This window comes from Mastomys coucha, unplaced genomic scaffold (assembly GCF_008632895.1).
Source record: "Mastomys coucha isolate ucsf_1 unplaced genomic scaffold, UCSF_Mcou_1 pScaffold15, whole genome shotgun sequence".
NCBI classification, from domain to species: domain Eukaryota; kingdom Metazoa; phylum Chordata; class Mammalia; order Rodentia; family Muridae; genus Mastomys; species Mastomys coucha.
Window position 1 is genome coordinate 37,027,939 of NW_022196897.1, and position 24,014 is coordinate 37,051,952.

Genomic DNA, 24,014 nt, shown 5'->3' on the forward strand with positions numbered 1-24,014 from the left:
TCCCCTTAGTGTGGTGGTACTTTTCATCAGAAAATATCAACTGTGATCACAGGGTGGGCAGAAGTAAGAGATCTGAGGTGAGGGACAGCATGCAGAGCATTTGTGAGCATTAAGGGATGCTGGGACTGAACTCCCTCCAGCAGGGGTTTGGGCAGGCTGGATATTGGTGAGCACTGATCTGCAGCCCTGATTCTGTGCTGTGAGGTGGCTCACTCATAGATGGGACTGTGTGCACATTAGTCATAATACCAGGCCTGCGTGGCTTCCTACAGAAACCAATTTACCCCGTCCAAGGATGCAATTGACTTTAGGTGCTTCTTATTTCAGCACAGAATTGGATCTAGTAATAAGGTCTTAAATTAACAGAGAACCTTATTCCAAGGAACTTAGTGTTTCTTTAACTCTGGGTCCTGTTTCAACCTTTTAAATGTGAGTCTGTGTAAATTTCATCTCCTGATCGGGTCAATTTATATAGATAAGAACATTGAAGATTCTGTCTCCTCCTAACTTATAAGGAGATAATTTACATGAAACTAATACATGCTTGTGTAAAAAACCATATCAGGAACCAGGTTGGAAAGATGGCTCTGTAGTTAAGAGCACTTACTACTTTTGTAGAAGACCGGAGTTCAGTTCCCAGCATGCACACAGGGCACTCATAAACACCTATAATTTCAGTTCCAGATGATCCAGTGCCCTCTTCTCAAATCCTACAGCACCTGCATTTATGATGTACATAGGCATGAATTTCAGACCAATCATAACTACAGAAAATAATATCCCAACTAATATTTACATATTAATGTTATATATATTTATACATGTACATGTGTATGTAAAAATTATAATATTTACATGTATGTATGTATGTATATATGTAGACAAAGACTTGAATAGAAGGAAATGTTTAGATCTTCTGGTTTTGTTACCAAAGATTAGCAGGTTTGGTTCAGGCCCTTATCTCCTCACTCATAGTTTTAGGAGCTCATTCATAGATAATAATCCAAAATGAAGGAGGAAATTGCAGTTGCCAATTCTTGGGATATGAACTCATATTAGCCATTGTACTGACCACTTATTGAGGCCAGAAATCGTACCGAGAGATTTCTAGATCTTCCTGTTTAGTCTTGATGCCAGTGAGTCAAATTTTCTTTATCTTCATCTCAAAAAATGAGAAAATGCACAGGAAATTCAGATGACTTGCCTAGTGCCACCAGGTGGAGAGTCTGGGGACTGCTCATCCCTGAGTTGCTGATGTGAGGCAAACAAACTTGTGGGCTGGGGTAGTGGTGGGTGAAGCATCATGGGAAGTCCCAGCCAGTGCAGATGAACCATGGTTACCTTTGATTTAGCACGTTGGTATGAGATGTAATATTTATATAGGAAGTAAACAAAACCAAACTAAAAGGAGAGCCCATTCTGACAGGTAACTTACTAGAAATGTTTGTCGGGCTCCATTGAGAGCAGAGTAGAAGAGCTGCCTGTGCTGTGGCTTACAGCCGCTAGTCCGAGTTCCCTGGCTCTTGCCCCGTGTGCTCCTGGAAGCCATGTGAGTTGAAGAGTGGGCAGGGCACGGATAGTACCGCAGCAGACAACAGTATCAATCAAATGCAGCACCAGTTCAGTCTATCACCCAACTGACTGCATATGAAAATTCTCTTCCAGTCCAGAGAACTCCAGACCCTTCATAACCTGCGCAAACTCTTCGTCCAGGATTTGACCACCCGGGTGAAAAAGGTGAGTCCTGTCCTTTCTGAACAAGTTGAGGAGAAAAGTTGGAGCTGTGAGGTATCATCTTCGACTGAAATATCACTTGCTCGAATTAAGGCTGGTTATGCTAAAAAATTAATTACCTCATGTCAGAAAACCTTATTAAAAGAATGTGCTTCAGGCTGAAATTACTTAGGAATATTTTACCATCAGATTTTCCTTCTTAGCAAAAGGAAGTTATAATGCTGTTCCTGGCTGGCCTTTATTTAAAATGACACATATTTGTCTCGCCCCCCTGTGTGAAAGTCACTGCTTGGGCCAGAAAAGTCTGGCATTCTTGTCAGAAGACACCATGGTCCCCTAGTGTACAGAAGAGAGATGGACAGAGACTCACGTCTATGGAGTGTGTGGGGGCATGATTCTCACATTTGTCTATGATCCTCATGTTTGTGTGGGATGCATTAGTATTGCGTTTGTACTTGTTTCCCTGGCCACCACAGTAGGTTCTGGAATCCCTGCATTGCGGGTGTGACTCTAGGCTTGAGTGTGATTGCGGGACTGAAAAGGCCTGGGCTTAAGTCTGCGAGATCTCAGAATCATGTCATCTTAGGAGTCTCTGTATTGCTGCTCAGAAACTTAATTGAAGAGAGTGAACACAGGAGAGGCATGGGGAGATTAAAGGAAGGGACTAAGAAAAGCATGCTCAGATGTTTAGTGAAGGCACACACATATCTGAGTGTGAGTACACATGTGTGTACACATGGGTGTGTTTGAGGAGCAAAGGGGAAAAGGTCAGATATAGTAAAAAGCGAGCGGTTGACAAGAAGAAAGCATGCACAGATGTTCAGTAAAGGCATACACATGTCTGAGTGTGAGCACAGGTATGTGTACACATGGGTGTGTTTGAAGGAACAAAGGAGAAAAGGCCAGTTATAGTAAAAAGTGAGTGATTGGCAGAAACAGGGGTAAGAGGGACAGAATTAACAGCACAGGTGGGCTCTAGAACAGCCAAGGCTACACAGAGAAACCCTGTCTTGAAAAACACAAAAACAAAAACAAAAACAAAATTTAGCACAGATGGATGTTCTACTTAGTAAAGAGAAAGTGCTGGTTTTTCCCAGAGTTCAGAGAGAGTCAAGCTAGAAGCATTTGCAGGGAATTCCAGGACAGTGCAAAGAAGCCATGTCTGATGGCTGGAGTCCTCAGGGGAGGAGGAGGAGGAGGTAGAGCCCAGGGAGATCAGATTCAGCCAGCTTGCATAGAATCTACTAGGGATAAGTTAAATGGGTTGCTGAATAGTGCAGTGCATACCCAATAGGAAACAGTGTGCAATTAGCACGCACCCGTGACAGCATGGCTCTAGCAAGTTGAAATCTTGGTAATGCAAAAGGCAAAGGCAGAGACTCCTGGGAGATTTTCAAAGCCTGAGTGGCAATGGTCAGTGCACTGTATGAGGAGCATACTCTACAAAGCACATTTATTACCTTGGGGCCTGCACCAGGGAGGAGGATGAGGCCAGGATCGATGTGATGGGCAGGAATGGCACCTGATGAGAGCTTAGGAGACCAATGAAGATGAGCCCTGTGCCTCGGGGAAAGGGGCGTGCTGTCCAGAGGAAGGTTAAGAGGTGGAGTCAGAATCCCCTGACTTCATTTTATAAAACTTCCTAAGGATAACGTACTTTTAGACTTCTGGCCTGTGGGCCTCTGGCAGCTACTTTGGCGTCACCTGGGAATATGTTTAAATGTTCAATCCACTGCAAATCTGAGAAGGAGGTGGGCTCAGCACTCTGAGTTTTAGTAAGTGTCCTGGGCACCTGATATGTAATCATGTTTGAGAGTTTCTGCTTAGGGTAGAATTGATGATAGAAACCATTACTCTGCTGGAAAAGGATGGTTTCTTCTACTGTCACATCAGACAGGCATGTTTTGCTATTTTTGAATGTCAGGTTGTGTTTCCACATGCACTTCCTTATTTATCTATGGCACTTTGCTTGTCAAGAGTGTGGAGCTGCCGCCAGTTTCAAGATCAGATAAATCTGAAGGATTTTCCCAGCACCTGGATGCTGAGATGGGGCTGAGCCTGCCTCATTGAGGAGCTGCATAGCTTTGGGTGTTATAAGAGACAAGCAGAAGCCGTTAGGATCTCCCAGTGGCAACAATGGCTCTGGCTGACAGGCTTGGTAATTTCTCATCTGATCTTGATGCCTAAGCTGAACTTGAGTCTTATGCTTATTTCCACACTGGATCTTCCTAATAAGTTGTGAGCTTTTTCTTTTGAAAAGAGAAATCTCTTTATCAGCAGGGGAGAGCTATATTTCGTTAGAGAGAAATGTGTGTGCAGCATACAAAAGCAGATCTGAAGGCATTCTTATTCCAGCATCCTAAAATAACGCCTCACAACACTTGAGTGGAAAGCAGGGAAATTTATCGGGACGTTCCCTGACTGGAAACTTTTACTACAGCTCTTCATTTTCACTTTCAGACTTCCTTTAGTGAAGTTGAGGATTTTCTTTTTCAAGAGTGATAATGTATCTTGAACACTGGGTTGGTGACTGGGGAGGGGAGAGGGAAGCGGGTCATGATACTGTCATCTTGGATACAGAGTGTGGAGCTGGACAGCGACGATGGAGGGGGTAGTGCCGCCCAGAAGCAGAAGATCTCCTTCCTGGAGAACAACCTGGAGCAGCTTACCAAGGTGCACAAGCAGGTGAGTGTGCTCACCGCCCCGTGGCCAGCCTCTGCGCTCTCCTGGGCACAGCTTTGACTGGTTGCCTGCATCACAGGGAGAACAGCTCTGATGTTGGATATCTGTACATGGCATGGTCAAAGAAAAAAATGGAAGTCCTCAAAAATCCCTGCATCTTGGTAGGAACTATATTCCTGGCTACTAAGGAGGTGGGGGAATCACTCAAGCTTAGGTGCTGAAGACCAGCCTAGGCACCATAGTGAGATCCTGTCTCAAAGTGACAAGAAGATGGTAGATCTAGGGGGAGTTAGGGTGAGGAGTGGGAGGTGGATGTGATCAAAATACATTGCATACATTGTTCTAAAAGAAATAATAAACAAGACAGAAAAACAAGCCCATGCCTGTAGCCGCAGTAACTTCCTTTATGAATGAAAAACTTCCTTTGGCTAACAAGATAGCTCATTGCATAATCATGTGCTGCATGATTGATTGATCCCAAGAAACCCACAGAGTAGAGAAAGAAAACTGACTTTCACAAGATGTCCTCTGACCTCTGTACATGTACCATAGAACACATGTGCCTGCACATACACATATGAGGCAAGAATATATATATGTATATATATTCATATTCCCATATATATATTCATATTCCCATATATTCCTGTGTGTGTGAGAGAGAGAGAGAGAGGGAGAGGGTATAGAGACGGGGCTCTCTACGGCTTGGAGAGAGTAAAGAGTTGATCTTTGTGTTTCCATCTTGCTCTCATTCCACTCTTGGATCCTGACTGGCCTTGTGCTCTCCCATGGTATCTCTTAGGCAGTCGTCTCCACAGAGTGCGTGTGCTGATCACATTAGTTCAGGCCCCTTAGTTTACATCTAAGGAGACATTGCTTCCTTTCACAGGTGGTGTTATGGTTTGAATGAGAATTCACCCACAGTCTCATATATTTGAATGCCTAGTCACCTGAGAGGCTCAGTAGTTGAAAGAATTAGAAGGGCTTGTTGGGTATAGGTATGGTATGGCCTTATTGGAGGAAGTGTGTCACTGGGAGTGGACTTTGAAGTTTCAAAATCCCATGCTTGGCCTAAGCTTACATCTGCTGCCTGTGGATTAGGATGTGGAACTCTCATATCCTTCTTTAGCACCATGTCTGCCTGCATGTTGTCACATTCCGCATCATGATGATTATGAACTGATATCTAAAACTGTAAGCAAGCCCAAGTCAATCACTTTCTTTGAGTTGCAGTAGCCATGGTGTTTCTTCACAGCAATAGGATAGTGACTAAGACAGTTGGGAACCCAGAGACTGGAACCAGCATCCTCTGAGCTCTGTTGTCCTAATCCCACCTTGGCCATCTGAGGTGTCCCTTAGGATCATTGCTCTGACATCTGTCCAGAGTGACAGAGAGGAATACATATATCCAGTAAGCCAATGATTTAGGCAAGCCATTTGCCTCCCTTTTCTATGAATGCCAGCATGCCTCTGACTCTTCCCTCTTTAGGGTTTGGTATGGGGTACAAATGGTCTAAGTCTTTGGGCTACATGTCACTTCTCTTGACATGCTAGATCTGTTTCCATAGGGCTGGTGATCACATTTTCCTCAGAGAGAAGATGGCAGATGAATATAGTGAAATCATTCAAGCAAATTGATAATGAGAAATACAGAAGCAAAGACTGCCAGGCATCTTGAAATCTGGCTCTGCAACTCATTATTTTATTCATGAATTCAAGGAATATTTATTAAAAGCCAAGTCTGCCAGGCATGGAGTTGCTGCTGGCATAAGCAAAATAGGTCAGAACAGCCGTAGCTTGCTTTGATATAGCTTTTTCTGATTTTTGATCCATTCCCTGATCAATCTGGATTCCAACAATTGTAACTGGAGTTTAAATGCAAAACCCTGGGTTCTGGCTGTAATCAGGCTTGCGGCTACTTTGTGGGTTCTTTTTTCTTTCACCTTTTTAACCCCCTAATACTAGATAGGAGAGAAAAAAGGATAGAGGGAAGAGGCAGTGTTGTTATCTTAGGCTGCTTCCTGCTGATTAGTGGCATCTAGTTCCTTGGCAATTTTGATCTTCATCATCAGGATATCTAATTTCTTCCTTGTGTTTTTTATTTGCATATGACTATATAAACAAATTTCAACCAACAGCATCCAACCAAAAAACAACAACCCACATACCTCTTTGGGTCCTAGCATTTATATATCCTCTGAAAAAGTTCTCAGAATTCCAGACACTACATGCTTGAGGAAACTATCTGCCCCTGGCAAAATTACTCCCCTGCTAGAGCACCAGGCAAATCATAATCAGCTGCTGTGAAGCAACCCCATATCCCCACAGCTGGGATCAAAACAAAAACATAGTCTTAAAATATTTCTGTGGGTTTTTTTGTTTTGTTTTGTTTTGTTTTGTTTTGTTTTGAAAGAGACAAAAATTCTCAGTACATATGGGAGCACCATCAAACTAGGCTGGGAAGGTCCCAAGCAAGGTGACCTGCAGGCATTGCTGTAGCCTCTCCTTCATGACTGTTCTCATCCTGGGGTGGGATGTTCTGCAGACTTGCCTCTTACTTGGGGATAATGTCAGACCCTTGTCATAAAGGTATTTATGGATCAGTCCTGCTACTCTTGAAACCCAAGATAATTCAAGAGAAAAGATGAAGGACAATGACCTATCTCTGTGCCTTCAACCTTGAAGGGGGACGATGCAAGTTAGGTAGGGGGTGGTAAATTAGGATTCCGATCCAAAGAAGAGAAACAGAAATAAATCTATGCCAGACTCTCATCTTCCTTTTGTATCTTGTGAACCTGTATCACTTACTTTTCTCATCCTTGTGACCAAATACCTAACAAGGTATCTTTAGGGAAAATAGATTTGTTCTAATTCACAGCTTGAAAGTATGATCCATCACAGCAAGGAGTGCATGGACACAGGATTAGTTAACAACTGTGGGGTATTACTAGAGTTTTTAGGGTACAGACCTGGACCTTTGATCCTAACAAGTTCAGCTACTGCCATCGATAGTATCCATTGAAATGATGAGTTACAGAGAAAAGCAGAGATGGTTCTCCAGTGTGAATGCATTGGGAAGAAGAACAAGCAAGGAGGTTCAGTGACCCCAAACTTATCTTTGGAGTATGCACATGAGGTTTAGGTTTAAATGACAGTCAAGAGGGATGTATAACCAAGCTGCTCTATCAAGGTATGCTCCCACCCATTATTGACAATTATTGTCTCTGTCTCTGCTTCTGGTACATCTTGCAAATTGTTAAAACCATGTGAAATCTCTTCCTGAGAAACAAGCTTCTCCTCTGACCAGCACTAGCCTTTCTGTTTCTCCAGTGTGAAATTTCTCAGGAAATTCTAATTCCTTGGGGACCATTGTCTCAATAGTTTAGTAACCAAAGGAAGGGATACAAGTGTCTCTCTTTAGGTCTTAACTCCTGCCAGGATGGCTATAGTGGAAGGAATTTGCTCACAGTCACACAGATCAAGAGACAGAGTTGAATGCTGATGTTCATTAGGCCCTCTTTTTGTTACTTTTTCCTCTGTCCAGGATCCTATAGGATTATGATGCCCACCATCCAGGGTGAGTCTTCCCTCCTTAGTTAAGAACCTCTCTGGAAATTGTTAAAGATGTACCTAGACTGTCAAGTTGACAATTAAACATCATAACTTTACTACCTGTCAACTGAATACCCCCAATCAATTTTTCTTTCAATCTATCTGTCTGTCTGTCTGTCTATCTATCTATCTATCTATCTATCTATCCATCCATCCATCCATCCATCCATCCATCCATCCATCCATCCATCCATCTATCTATTGGTTTTTTTGAGACAGGGTTTCTTTGTGTAGCCCTGCTGTCCTGGAACTTGATCTATAGACCAGGCTGGTCTCCAACTCAGCGATACATCTGCCTTTGCCTTGTGAGTGCTAGGATTAGGTGTGTGCCACCAACTGCCCTAGAAAGTTTGTTTGATTTTTTAATTTAATTTTATGTGTATGAGTGTTTTGCTTGTATGTATGTCTGTATGCCATGTACATGCCTGGTGCCCAAGGAGGCCAGAAGAAGGTTCCAGATTCACCAAAACTGCTGTTACAGATAGTGTGAGCCACTATGTGGGTGCTAGGAATTGAACCTGGTCTTGTATAAGGAACAAGTGTCCTTATACACTAAGCTAACTCTCCAGCTCACTGATCACCTTTAAACCAAAATATTACACTTCTGGCCCTCAAAGACCTAGCTATCTTATGATGCAAAATGTGTTTAGTTAACCTCCAGGAATCCCCTAAGTCTTACCAACACCAACATTGTTTGAAAGCCCAAGTTTGAGACTCAAGGTAATATTTTATCTTTGAGCACTTGCGTGGGGACAACACAACCAACAAAATGGTATGTGTGTTACTAATATGCACAGAGTCAACATTTCTAAAAGAAGAAACAAGGGAAGAACATGAAAAGATTGGACCAAATCAAGTTAGGGCAAACACTAAGTCCTACTACTGTTCCATTTCCAGCATCTTGGATTTATGATAGGACCATCTATGCTTCAGTAAGCTTGTGTAGCCCCTCCCTTCAGACTCTGTTGCCATGGATACCTGTGGGCTCTCTTTTGGGCTGGCTGTACTCAGTGCCTACACAGCTATCATAGCTTAGGCTTCCCCTTCCCAGCTTTATGCACAGCGCACTCCTAAGTTCAAGCAGGTAATCTTTCTGTAATACACATTGCTCTTTGGAAAGCTGGTGCAAGCTTCTGTTATACCTACCCTCTGTTTTGGATGTTACATGCCTTCAAAATTAGTAAAAATTAGTATCGTAAGAATGATACAGAGTTCTACTATCCACTCCAAATGTAGCCTTGCCCCATCAGACTGCAGCTACAATGTTCTTTGTGTGTCTTCCAGGCTGAGCCTGAAAAAAGCCCTTCCCTACATGGCCCTACATGAGCAGTGTGCCCTAGAAGCCATCTTAGTTCAAGTACTCTATTTCAAAGGAAAGTTTTCCAACCATGTTTGTGGATAGGGTGAGGATCTTTCCCTAAAGGCAACTTTTCTTCTGCCCGATTGATTTCCAGTGTTTGAAGTTTCTCCTTCCCTGCTTTAATCCCTTTAACAATTACAGCCATCTTGTCCACACCAGTGGTAAGCTCATGCAGCCAGCTCCTTTCCTTGCCAGACTTCAGTTTTTTAGATCTTTCTACTCCTTGCCACTGTAAATCTAAGAACAAATAACAATAACTATGCGACAACCTGAATCTTAATACTGTCTTGAAATGTTCTTCTCCAGTTAATTTGCCCATAACTTTTGAATTTAGCTCTACTCAAGACTTCAGGGCTGAGAATACAGATCACTGTCACTGGAGTTCAATGGGGGCAAGGTTACATTTTGAATGGATAGCAGAGAATACAGCTAGATTTTTTTTTCTTTTTGCCATTCATGTTATAACATGAATGATCTCTACTTTGCTTCACAACAGAGACTATATTATTCATGTCACTTCATGAGCCTGGCCGTCACTGTCATCCTTTCTGTTGGCATTCTCCAAACTCCCATGAGAATAATCTACTAAGCTCTACTTATGGCACCAGAGGGCCCCTTAAACCAGGTCCACTGCAGGGTTCGTCCATGTTTCTCATGTAAACTGTCCCTAAGGCCCAGCAGGCTTCTTACAGCAGTGCCTTCCCACTCTGGGTCCACTATCTGGATTTGTAACTCTTTTCATTTCTTTGGCCAAATACCTGGCAAAAAGGAGGACAAGGGAGAAAGGCATGGCTTGAGGGTACAGTCTCTTAAGATGGGAAAAGCATAGTGGAAATTGGTTTGTGGCTGTGCTGGAAAGAGTTTGTTCCCATTTGGGCATATCAGGAAGCAGAGAAGATAAACACTGATGCTCATCTAGCTTTCTTCTTTCCCCCTTTTCTTCAACTTGGGACCTCAGCCTCAGGGATGACTCTCTCCACACTCATGGTGGGTCTTCCCTCCAATAAACCTCTCTGGAAATGTCCTCAGAGACATATAAGTTGCCTTGTATGTGATTCTAAATTGAGTCGTGTTGACAATGACAACAAACTACCACAAAGTTCAAGTGAAGTGTCAATACTGTTGAGTGGGAAGTTTCTTAGTGACTGTCTGACTATGGCCCTTTTGTTTTATGTAGGCAACAGCCAAGACTCGGAGTGGCTCAGCTCCTTTCACCGAGTCAGATGGTAGGAATGGTAGCACTGGCATTGGAGCCTACCGTTACCTAGGCTCCTAAGTAAAAAGGAACAAACAGTCCTCTCCTGTCTCCTGCGAGCCTCTGGATATATCACAGAGCTGGGTTTCAACCAGTTTTGGTACAGACTGTGGCCTTCAAGGTCTGCAGAGGACTCTGGAATGTGCCTATTTACTGACTTGGAATTTCCTAGCTCTCTTAGAGTAATAAATTCCTCACAGCCCCTTCCTTTTCTAAACACACTCAAACAAAAGAGAAAGCTTGTCCTGTCCCAGAGTAAACCTGCCCGGTGGCTGGACCTGGCTTCTACTTTTATGTATCCCCTCATTATTGCTCCTGTGAGTTGGGGTTACATGGACCATCAAAGACAACCTAGTAGGGCGATGGTCCGGCTGCTCATCAGGTTTGTCTCTTCCATGTCCTTGTCCTGCCAGGTAGTAGCATACAGCCTTGCTCAAAACTGGCTTCTTTGCCTCTCTGCTGCAGCTGGTCCGGGACAATGCGGATTTGCGCTGTGAACTCCCTAAGCTGGAGAAGAGGCTCCGTGCTACAGCAGAGCGTGTCAAGGCCTTGGAGAGTGCGCTGAAAGAGGCCAAGGAAAATGCCATGAGGGACCGAAAGCGCTACCAGCAGGAAGTGGATCGCATCAAGGAGGCTGTGCGAGCCAAGAACATGGCCAGGAGGGCACATTCGGCCCAGATCGGTATGTGTGTACCAAGGGATGGGAGCAACAGTGACCTTATTTGGGATTTCACTCATCTGAAAGGATAGGATAGAGCCAGTGGGACTTGGAATTCCTGGCGACCTGGTGTTCATCCTGGAAAAGCATGAGATTCAGACACCACTGTTCTCCTGAGTGTAGCGTGCTCTTCAGAACCATGTGCTAAGCCTCAGAAGCCAGCTGTGCTGGGGCTTTTGGCTATAAACAGAGGCACACTCTTGGAAACAGTATGATATATGGAGATTTCTCAGCAGGACCATGAAGAATACCATCTGTCTGCCTCAGGGAAATCCTCTGGTTTGGAAAGGACTTCAAAGAGCCAGGACAGAAACACTGAGCACTGTTGTTGCAAACTCAATGGTGGCCTGAGGTTCAAACCCCAAGGCCCATGGAGCTGGACACTTTGCTCAGATAGGAATAGTGGTTGTAGCTGCTCCATCGTAGATACCAAGCTAAAGCCAGAGGAGTAAAGGGACTTACAGGTGTTGTCTAGAGTTATTTTTAATTGAAACATCCTTAATAACCTGCAATATTATTTCCCATTAGATATTGTTTTGTAGATATATTGTGAGACAGCACCTTTGTGTTTCCCACCTTAAAATCCCTTAGATTAGTGATATATTGAATTTATTCGGTTTCTTACCCTTTGAGAATCTACTGAGTATTGTGGCTTCTTTTCCTAGAAAGCTCATCACAGGTAGAATTCTTGTGATATCTATAGGGAACTTTGGATCTACTGCAGATAAAACCCAAAGTCCTTTGCTTCTAATATATATTTATTTAAAAAGTTCAGCCTTAAAAATAAGATGATTAGAGGCTGGAGAGATGGCTCAGCAGTTAAGAGCACTGGCTGCTCTTCCAGAGGACCTGAGTTCAATTCTCAGCACCTATATGGCAGCTCGCAACTGTTTGTAACTCCTGTTCCAGGGGATCTGACACCCTCAGCCAGGCAAACATACAGGCAAAACACCAATGTACATCAAATACAAATAAATAAATTATTAAAGAAAAAAGAATCTCTTTTTAAAAAAGAAAAAATAAGATGATTAATATATAAGTTCTCTCTCTCCCTGAATTATGCGGTACCCATAGTTTATTTCTCAAAGGCCAGACCTGCTATTCCCAGGAAGATGGGAGGGTAAGTAAGCAGTGCAATGTTGATAAACACGTGACTGGTTGTTACCAATGATGTTCTTCTCTCTCCTTTCTCTGGGATATAGCCAAGCCCATCCGCCCAGGACATTATCCGGCATCATCTCCAACAGCTGTCCATGCAGTCCGAGGAGGAGGTGGCTCTTCCAGCTCTACTCACTACCAGAAATAAATGCAGAGTGAGTCCTGCAGCCTGGGGTATTTTCTCTTTGCAGCAGCTCTGGGGCTTATTTGAGAGCATAGCCCCCTTGCCACTCTGAAACCCCTTTAGCCATGTTCTCTAATAGAGATACGTTTATCTCTTTCCAGGAAGAGGCCTGGGCTCCAGGTAAGAGAAATCTGGGCCTAGCTCTGCCAGCACGTACAGCCAAAGGGTCCTCTAGCCAAGGGTCGCTGGGCTGGTGCAACCCTGTGCCAGGCCTAGCCTAGTCATCTCTCAGGTTGATGAGTGCATTATCTGGGGTATGGTGTGTGGGACTTCCCTCTGCAGCTGTATCTACAAAGTGAGACAGAAGTAGGGGGTGGCTTTAAGTCTCAGGAATGGAATACAAAGAGCAAGTAGCAGCCATGTTTTTATCCTTATTATGAGCCTTGATAAGTGGGATTTTGAAGAATGTGTGGTTTATATTCAAGTAGGGCTAGACCACTTTTTCTTTGAGACAGTGGTCTATGAGCTCCAGTTCCTGCCACTTAGATGCTCATCATTGCTCTGACAGTAAAAAAGGGAAAGTAAAAGAGTGATATGCTTTTGGAAGAGAAAGAGATTCCCAGTCGGGCTGGCAGTGGACAGTAGAGGGCCTAAAAGCTTGGCTTAGAAAACCTCAGACTTAAGACTGTGTAGATGGAAGGGGATGGTCACAAAGTGACTCCTGGGCTCTGAGCCCTCACTAGGGTGATTAGCTGACAGAGCAGGGGAGCATCTATCAAGGGATGCTGTGGTGATCAAGACCAACTGATTTATCGCATGCTTTTTGAATTGGCATATGAAGTAAATGGTCCAGTGCTCTTGAACAGGGCACAGTAACAGCATTGCTAAGGCCCAGCTGAAGGCTTCAGGAAGGGTGCTTCTGCATAGCTTTATATAAGCAGCAAGGAACTAGCCAAGGTCTGGTCAGGTGAGTGGGAACCAGAGGGCAGGCCTAGGCAATCTGCACTGGGGCAAAACACCGGGAGTGTCACCTTATCTCAGTGAGTTTGCGTATAGCCACCCCTTCATATCCAAACTGTGCTTCTAGTCCAAAATAAAATCAAATTGGATATTACTGAATTGTTTTTGATTGCATGTTGTCAGGACCAAGGATGAAATCTGAAAGGTGGTTATTTAGGGCGGTTTAGCAAAAAAGACCTCAAATCCTTGTGGATGCTGGAGGCAGAGAGCAGGGGTGGGGCATGCACTCAGCATGTATGGGACCTGGGTTCAGTACAATGCAACAGTAATAAAGCTACCAGCCTAGGTGGGTAAAGGTAGCACTGTGGACAGCAGGCCAGGCTGCTAGTGACGTGGGACCTACTGGGGCCTCTCTGTTTTTACCAAGAATGGCCAGTGGTTTTGATATCCATCAGAAATGTAATACCTGCTTCCCTGCATCCCTGTAGTAAGCAGGGCTCATATACAATTATAGTTTGTTTCTCATGGGAAGGAAGTGCAAGGACTGGGTATAGTTAGTAAGGTGCACAGAGACCACAGAAACTCAGACTTAGATGCTGTCCTCTGTGGCAGCTTCCTTTCCTCGGGGTCACCTCATGGTTTCCAGAATGACTTCTGCTAGACCTTCAGCCTTGTGCCCTCTTTCCAGGAGTTGTACCCCAAGAGGAAGCCAGGGCAATGGCCAAGGCAGGTCTCCTGGCCACAGTAGCCTCTCTCAGAGTACGCATGAAAAACTGAAGTCTACATCCCCGTGACTGGATCAGAGGCATGTGGCCACATAGGACACCAGAAAAGACAGCTTTATCTGGCTGGGTACATTGGTGCCCCAAAGGGGAGTTAGACTTTATATTGTTGTGAGCATAATACCTGCAGCGATAACCTAATGGGAGATCGTTTCTAACTCCTGGTCACTCCAGTGTCATAGAGGGGAAGGTGGTAGAAGCAGCTTAGTTCTTGGAGACAGGAGTTCTATACATCATGTTGGACCAGGATGCAGTGAAGTTGGCAGGAAGGCGGGCTAGGGAGAGGCCGCACCTTCTAACAGTTCACAGTCTCTCCAAATAGTATTACCAACTGGGGAACAAGCGTTTATCAAACATAGACTATGGGAGAGGGATTTAGACTGTAACAAGAGTCATGTTTTTAGAAGAATAAGGATGGGTGGTGGGGTGGATACTTAGCAGTATGGGCAACATGCAGTATGTAGCCTGTCATTTGATGAAAGCACACTTGAGTTCTGACCTTCCAACAAGTCCTTAGTAGATAGATACACTGGACCAGGAATTCAAGACTATGTATTGAATAGGCACCCTCCTCATGGAATTCAGTAAAGCTTTGCCAAAACTACTCAAGTTCGGGTTGACCTGGGACTCTTCATGTAGCCCAGACTTGCCTTGAACTCACAAAAGTCTGCTTGCCTGAGTGTTGGAGTCACAAGTGTGAGCTACCACAGTAGATTTAAAACTCACATTTTGTGTAAGGTGTGCACAACTGTAGGTTGATCATTTCTCACTGGTATGGCCTCTTATACTGAAGACTGAAAAAGTCATAACCTCCTCTGACAAACATGGTACGGTGCTCCAAACCTTTAATCCAAGTATTTGGGTTATAGAAACAGGAATATCAGAAATTCATGGTCATCCTCACATTCTTACCTATATGTTGAGTTCCAGACTAGCCTGACATACTGAAAGCCTTTCTCAACTAGAACAAAAGTCAGAATTGAAGAGAGTTTCAGAGCCTTGAGAGAAACAGTTGTAAAAATTCATTTTTCACATAGTGAGTTACAAGTGGTTTATGATGACTTGAACTGAAATTGAAGCCACTTAAGCATACTGTATATCCAGTTCCCATAGCTGGGTGCTTTCTGTGTACCTGGTAAGTTTCAGGGACTTCTTGAGATTTGTGAATTGCTCACATCCTAAATGTTAATGAGCTTCCTTCCAGGATGGAATGTTTTAATTCAGAGAAAATTGCTAAACAGCATTCCATGGCTTCCTCTGGCTCTGAACAGTTCTTCTATACTCTTTTCTGTGATGACCCTGAACCTCAGATGTCTATCTGATGCCAAGCATTAAGCTACTATATCACAGCAACAGTATGTTGTGCTTAAGAGCTTCACCAGATGTTTTTGGTGGTTGAGTTTCTGGTGGTTGAGTTTCTGTAGTTACCCTCCATGACCAACTTCTGAGAGCAACAGGCATATGCACAGATATTTAAAGGCTGTTTGATAGCCATATCACATCTCTTTAATAAAAACATGGCAGCTATTTTCCACCCAGACCTGCGGACATCCCCAGCCTCAGATTTTTGTTGTCTCTTATAGCACCAGAAGAGAATTCTCCCCTGTAGAGTGAGGTTTAAGTCTAGTTAGAAAGTAGTTGGTCATACCCCAAACTATCTGTGCTGCTATTGTACCTGTAGTCACATCTTGCTTGGCATTTTCATAGTGTGGCATGCAGAGTCCAGAAGGACTGTTGGTGACAATTCACCTCCAGCAGCCTGTGCAGCACCTCTTAGCATCATGAAAGCCAACCTAGCAGGGGAGGAAGCCTCCAGTTCAGTCCCAACCCGATTTCTCTGTTTTTGTAATGCGTGCACCCTGTTTGCTAGTCAGGTTTCACCATTTAGTTCTGTCATTGAGCTGACAGCAGTGACACTAGCCTTTCCCTGTTTTGCGGGGTGGGGAGGTGGAATTCTCTGTAGCCGACAACTCCTGGAGAGTTAGTCCAATGTTGTCACTGAGATTTTTCACTGTGATTATATAACAATATTTTGGCTTCTAGGAGTGTTGTCTCCTATTCATGCAGGATGCCTTCATGTAAGCTCAATAGCTGCCTTAACTGTTCTTCCACATGCTTTTATAAGTCTGTAAGATACTCAAGAGCTGGTGTTCTATAATGAAACCTTTTCACACAGTGTGGACAGAGCCCCTGAAAGGACCATTGGCATCCATTTAAAGTAGTGCCACTGGTCTTGAGTGGCAAAGGGCATACTTGAAAAGGAACCTAAAGAAGATCTAATACAGCACAAAAAGATCTCATCACATTTACAAATTATTTCTGCAAAAGTGCAATGTTAGAAGCTGGGCATCGTGGTGCATGTTTCCAATCCAGGCACTTACAAGGTAGAGGCAAACTCTGCGAGTTTGATGCCAAGTTTGGTCAAAGTGAGTTCTAGGACAGCCAGGGCAGTTTCACAAAGAAACTCTGTCTTAAAAAGCAAACAAACATGGCGCAGTGTTAGGTATAGTGGTATGGCCTTTGTGAACTACTTCTCAGGCTTTAAAGGCTTTTAGAAGCCCAGTAGCACAGCATTTGGCTAACACAAATCTTGCTACTGTTGCTGGCCTATGCAGATCCCTTCTCCATTTTGCCTCCTTTCTCATTATCTCTGTTGATTTTGCATGTAAACAACCAGTTTACATGTTGGCTGTGTTCAGCTCTCAGAGCCTCTCTGACACGTACATAAGGGTCATGTTGGTGCTCCACAAAGCCTCCAAAGGCCTCTGTTCTTCCTGGGGTCCCCATTGAGTCAGTCTCCTTTTTAACTTTGGGTAAACAGGCCCATCATTCCCAGTGAGCCAAGCATCAACACTGTCTCTCCCAAGCTGATTCTCTCAGTGACTGACACCTGTGCTTTTATCATCTTCTGGTCCCTCATATTCATGAGGACCTCACCTGGTGAAAACCTTGAGTTCTAATGGTTCCTATGAGCCAGTCCATCAGTCATTGGTTTCCCTCATGTTGACAATTCTGGTTCCCAGCTTTTGTCTCAAGAAATACTGCTAAGCTTCTTCATTGCCACAGCACTCGGATTGCTCCTATCTGTACTCATGCCCCACAGCCTCACAGGCCAGGCTGTGACAGGCCCTTCTTATGGCCTGTATAGAAATCTTTCCCAGTTCAAGAAGCTGAGAGGCAGATACTTCCTGGTTATCATGGTCTTGCACGGGTTTCTTTGTGTAGCTATGACTGTCCTGGAACTCACTTTGTAGACCAGGCCGACCTCAAACTCAGAGATCCACCTGCCTCTGCCTCCTGGGTGCTGGGATTAAAGGCATGGGCCATTTTAAAGGACACCATGTACATGTTGAGCCATGGGTTTTTCTCTTTCTCTATATTAATAGTTAGACCTGAGGGTTTTTTTTTTTAAATCACTTTTACCTTGTTCTCTTCTCCTTGATTAGCTGACTTCTTCCACGGGTTCCATCTTTGTGGATCCCATAAAGTGCTCTTTAACAGAACATGTTGTGTTTTTGTACCTATCCATAAGAGATGGCAAGGCAATACTTCTATCTCATTTAAAATAGGGCAAATATACAGGCAAGCAATTACTAGGTGTTCTTTTCCCATTTCAAATCCCCCTTAAGCCAGCAAGTTCTACCTGAGAAGACAGCTGAGTGCCTGTTGACTCATATCAGGGACCCTGCAACTGATGCTATGACTATGTCATCTCCTCCATGTCACCTTCAGAGACTATAACACATTATTTAATCCATCAGCTCTTTGGAGGCATCCCATAGTCATAAAGTAGACCCCATTCATTAAGGATTCTGCTACCTATTCCAAGCAGAGAAAGATGGCTACTCTGGGATTCTCCACCAAGATAGGGAATCTACTTTAGGACATCTTGGCCTTCATTTTATGTCCTGTCACACATCTCATGAAAACTACAGCCACCACTTACAGCAAGAGGGCACACCATCCCATACCACATAGGGAAAGGTAACCATATTTAAATTTCTTTCACAGATATTCCACCCTTGCATGGATCAGCCTTAGTTACTTGTCTTAACACCATTGCCAGGGAGGGAGCATCCAACCCTTCTCCCCATCCGTTCTTTGTTTTCTATCCACCCCTGATTAGGTACCATTTACGTTGTGTGACACCATTTCTGGAGATACAACACTGATGTATTTTCATCCCAGATAAGGAACTGATGACAGACAAAAGAAATGATTACACAAAAGTCTAACTTGATAAACTAATGGGATTCATTTTAGGGTTACTAACAAGAATAAGGATGACTCCAAGACAACTGCCTCACTGAATGCCCACTCCAGCTGGGACCCTGGTCCTCTCTGCATGACTTGTAGGTAGCTCACTGAAAGTGAACCTCCTTTGTAGTCCTTACTACTTATCTAACATTACTAGGGTAGGAGGAATGCTTATATATCTGGTCAGTTTCAGGGACTTCCTGAGACTTGTGGAGTGCTTACTTCCATAATCCTAAGAATAGAGCTTTTAAATTTGGAGGAAATTGCTCCACAACTGGTGGGTAGGAGTCTGGAGCTCAGCAAAGGCCAGAGTCAGAGGCCTAGAGAGTGAAGACCCAGAGACTGTTTACAATCTGATGTCTTAGAGTCCACAGGGTAGAGAGGGGAGTGGAAGGTAGGAACAGGTAGACTGGCCTGAAAACTGACAAGTAGGCCATGAAAAGGAAGTGACACAAAGGTAAGATCTGAGTAAGAGGATATGAAGGGTAGTTGGTGAAAGCCAGATGGTGGTGAGCTTTAGGTAATTTGTGTGGAACTAGATGTTGAGTGGTGCTGGTGGTGGTGCCGGTGCTGATGCTGTTGCAGTTGGTGGTGGTGCTGGTGCTAGTGATAGTGATGGTGAGGAATGAGCCAGGAGCTGTGAGCTACATTGTTGATGGAAGCCAGAGATGTGGAGGATGTAGGTTGAGGTAAATGCAGTTGATATTGTTGCCAATTATCAACTGGTGTTATCCATCCAGCTAAGGTGGCAGGGGTGGAGGTGCAGGTGCAACAGGAAGGTAGGTAGGGTAGGTAGGTCAAGCTACTCAGCACTGGGCCTGCCTTTTTTTTTTTTTTTCCAAGTAAGAAGCATAGATTATCAGCAGGGGGGTGAGGGGAGAAGGGCTATAGGCCTGAGACTAGAGGAGGAGAAGGTGTGAAAGTGTCCTCTCAGACAGTGTGGAGTGTTTGTTTGAGGCTCCACACTGAGTGTAGACAACCAGTTAAATATTTATCCAGCTCTCTGGTTCTGAGGACCCTGGAGATAGCTCCTTATCTTGACAATGCTTTGGCAACCCAAATGAGGACTTGTTCGAATGTATCCACCAGATGGCACTGTGCAGGCACTGCTGAATCCTCATTTATTAGACTTCAACCTCACATTTGTGTGCCCTGCCTTCTACCGTGTGTGTGTGTGTGTGTGTGTGTGTGTGTGTGTGTGTGTGTGTGTGTGTGTGTAGGGGATATTTATCTATCTACATGTTTATAGAGGAGGGATATCTGTTTATTTCCTTTGTTTCCCTTATATTTAACTGTTATATTTTCTCAAACATGAAAGATAAAAGAATATTTCTAAGAAATACAATTCTCAGATGTCGGTCCCCAATGTTGCTTGAACTTATTATAATACTTAAATATTTATAAATTCAAAAAATATACATTCCTTGTTCTTACATATTTAACACAGCCATAAAGTCAAAACAGATTTTAAAATTATATTAAAGCAAAACCACAAGTCAGAAATCCAAACCACTTAACCATATCATAATTTAATAAAAGATGGATTGAGTTTTCATGGAAAATAAACAGAAATGTGCAGACCAAGGTGTCACACTTCTTTTGTTAGAATAACACCAGGCCTCTTCTTGTGTCTGGAATGCATCTCTTTTCTACCGAGTGGCTAGTTTGGACACAGTTAAGGTCAGAGAAAAATCAAGTGTGAAGCTGTGGGGATGTGACCATTGGTAAAATGTCTGGTGCCGTTTTGGAAATCGTATTGGTATTCTCCAGGGACTCATTTAATGCTTGGGACATATATTTAATAAAGCAACTAAGTGTTCTTTTACTGTTCTGCTTTCATGTTTTGAGACATAAAGAGAGCACTTGGACAGCCCCTTCCATAGCCTGACAGGATCCTGGTTAGCCTGTCCCCTGGGGGAACCTAGGTGTCATGCTATGAGCCTCTTTCTCTGCTCCACGTGACATTCCCTGGACTATCATTGAAGGATATCTGTCCTGTATAGGTCTTAATTCCTCAGGATCTCTAATGTGAATAAAATAAGTAATTGTGAATTATTAGTGTAAATAGTGCCTTTAAATTCCTGGGTAACATGATGGAAATAGATGTATAATGAGGCTCTGCCCGTGTTCACTGTTGTCTCCTGCCTCAGTAGTCAGTTGTAACTCAGCCTGAAATCCTGACGTCTGGGCTGCCTGGCCTATGCACCTCTGCTCCAGTACAGACCTTTGCCCTGCCCTGATGGAGCCATAGACCTGGAATCACACACTGCTTTCTAGTCTTCTCACAGGAAACTGGGCTCGTGCAAGGGAAACTACAGATATGCAGCAGAGAGAGAGTCAGTATTTCTAACGCAGGCCTCTCCTGCATGTCTCTTTGGCTCCCAGGGCCCCCACCCTTCATCATCTTCACATACTTGAAGCTGGAGCCATAAACTTCTGGCTCGGTTATGGTATGGGCGTGTCTCCCTTTGATCAGAAGTTCCAACCTCCTCAGACATCCTTCCCCCCAACTTCTCTACCACTTCCCTTCCTCCATCCAGGCAGAATGGAATTCCCTCTCTAAGCACTTGGCTACTCTAACACCAAAGCCCCTCTTTTTAGGTCTTTGGGTGTGTGCTGCTTCCCAAGAGGCTCACTCATTCCCTCACTCTGCCCTTGTCTGTCTTGGACTCTCTCCTGTCTCTTCATCTGTAACTTTCTGTCTTAATCACCTGAATCCCATTTGTCTTGCACCATTGTTAGGGTGACCCTCCACTGTCTCCCCTTCTTGGTTGTAACACCTGGTCACAAGTAAATTTTATCTTGAGTATCCCCAAGATGCTCACATAGCTAGCTGTTCTCAGAGGAAATGGGTCGCACTGCACTGGAGGGCGGAGGGGCTATCAGCTTAGGCCCTGAGACTGTGACCCTGACTCTTACTGATGGCATGCAGGGGTCCTCCAGACAGGTGGATACTCTTAGACCCCCAGACCATTCATATTGCTGCTCTAAAACGATCATAAAGTTCATTCACTCAAGGAGCCCATCACAGGCAGAAGCAATGACTAGATTCTGACCGAGGTGGTGCTGGATCGCTTTGATCTGAGCCTGGTTCTTACCCTCTGGCCAAGTCACCTTGTCTTTGTGCCTCTGTGAGGTCAGCAGTTACTTACTTGGAGGATCAAGTGTGTCAGTGTGAACTTAAGGTAAGGGTCCGTGGGCCTAGCCCAGGCATTTACAAGTCATATAATCAGAGAAAGTGCAGGTTCTACCAGCAGCCCTTGGAATCTAGGCTGGACCACCTTCCCAGTATACCAAGCAGACAGACAGTAATGGTAAGAGTCAGAGATAGATTTATTTGGTGTTGCCACACTAGGAAAGGGAACAAATAAGGTCCTACTGACTCCAAGTCTGTCAAGGAGAACTGGGTCAGGAGGCAGGAGGTGTACTCAGTGTTGGGCAGTCATGGTCAAGGTGTGGTCTGGTTATTCTTTGTCTTAATTCTGGTTCTGGAGGGAGGTCTGCAGAAGCTCTTATTGCTGGCAGGGCCAGTAATAAGATGGTCACTTCTAATTCAGATTACAGACATCAAGACCCTCATGGATTGCCTTCCTTCATGTAGGAAAATGGGGTCCAGGGATACAGTACTCCAGGGTAGGAAGTTAGAGGTAAGAGAGTTATCATGAGGGTTTTCTTCTTCCCGAGATTCCATTAGGACAATGACATCATTGTACCTTAAGACTCGAAAGGGGATGAGCTAGATTAGATTAGAGCTCTGTCTAGAGCTCTGTCAGTGGCCAATGTGCGAAACTGAAGAGGTATGCGGAGTACCCAAAAGACACAAAAGACCTGGCACAAAAGATTCAGACGCCATGTTGTCTTCTGGCTTTCCAGCGACCTCGTGGGCCCAGAGGAGAGTCAGTGATTGTTGGGAGAAGCAGCCTCTGTCTCTGTTTCTGCACATGCTCACACCACCTAGCCAGGGCTGCTTATCCTGTGTTTCAAACAGAAGGGCCAAACTAAGGTGAGACCAGGAACTCGGAGCTTCTGTGTGCCCATTCTTAAAGTTTTCACTTCAGATACCTTGTGTATGCTTAAAAAGGATCAGTGGCATCAGAGGCCTTAGTATCTATTTGTCATATGTATCAAAGAAAATTTAAAAACTAAAACATTAAATAAGTGATTCACTTATATAAGTTACCATAAGTGATCTTTTTTTTTTAAGTAAAAATTTTATTTTTAATTTTGTGTGTGTCTGTTTGTGGGAATGTACACATGAGTACAGACCCCTCCAGAGGCCAGAAGAGGATTTTAATCTCTTGGAGCTGGAATTACAGACGGGTGTGTGAACTGATGTATGTGGGTACTGGAACTGAACCCTGGACTTCTGCAAGAACAATATGTAGTCTAAACCACTTTAATCATCTCGCTAGCCCCTTTACTTTATAAACTATTTATTTTTATTCAGTTATGTGTTTGTGTGTCTTTATGTGAGTATGTGCATATGAGTGCAGGAATAAATGGCTGCACTCATAATCTTTTAAAGGAAAGATTTGTTTTTTTTCAAAACCCTTAGCTAATTGTCATTACTTTACATCTTCATAGACCTCTTTGTCTGCTTTAATGGACAGCGGCTACTTCTCTGAGCTGCTTCTGCATCAGTTTCCCTGCATGGCCTTGGCTGGAGTATATGAAGAGAGCCGCCATCCTTGTCACTTCAGAGAAGACTCTTGGTTGTTGCACTGGATGCAAAGGTCCTTATGCAGGGGTCTGATAAGACAACAGGAAGGAGTTAAAGGAAACCTAGACAAGAACTTAGCAAAAACTTGACCTTTAGAGTACTAATCTTATAGGAGTTGTGAGGCTAGGGTCTAAAGAAAAGAAGTGAGTCTGCAGGGACCAGCACAGAGGGAACTGAGTTGGGTGGTGCTAGTGGCCTGGAGAGAACCACCCAGAATGCAGAAGGAGACTCGGTGGCACCAGGAAGACCTTGCTTCAGTAGTCTGGGTTATGTGTTTCTCCCAGTCAAAAATGCGGAACGGTTCCTTCGTGGCAGATTGCATCACCGAGATAAGCAAAGGCAACTGGTAATTCTTATAAAAGGGGATTGAACTGCAGAAAGGCAAAGGGAAAGATAAAACTATGTACTGTTTGGATTAAGCTTAAATCTACTGCAAGCAATTTCAAAAGCCAAAGTTGAGGGTTGGAGTCTAAATACTTCTTGCAAAACCCTTATGTATATAATTAGCTCCTTTCTTCAACCTTCTCCGCCCCTTCTAAAGCAAGGTGATTTTATTGCCTTCTAAATCTGGCCACACGTTCCTACTCTGAATTGCTGGCCTCAGGTTGGCCAAGCCTCGGGTCAGTACACTGCCTGGTCTCTTGGTCTGGTC

The 24,014-nt window shown here is 44.0% G+C and overlaps 1 protein-coding gene across 1 annotated transcript in view; it reads left to right on the forward strand.

Annotated features, from left to right (window-relative positions):
• Kif5c (kinesin family member 5C) overlaps nucleotides 1-24,014 on the forward strand; it is a 161,767-nt gene that overhangs the window by 132,164 nt on the left and 5,589 nt on the right. Inside the window, exons 22-25 of the mRNA XM_031370185.1 lie at nucleotides 1,666-1,737; nucleotides 4,315-4,419; nucleotides 11,109-11,325; nucleotides 12,564-12,674. Coding sequence (XP_031226045.1) covers nucleotides 1,666-1,737; nucleotides 4,315-4,419; nucleotides 11,109-11,325; nucleotides 12,564-12,667 — 498 coding nt within the window. The 3' untranslated portion in view covers nucleotides 12,668-12,674. The remainder of the gene's footprint in view (nucleotides 1-1,665; nucleotides 1,738-4,314; nucleotides 4,420-11,108; nucleotides 11,326-12,563; nucleotides 12,675-24,014) is intronic.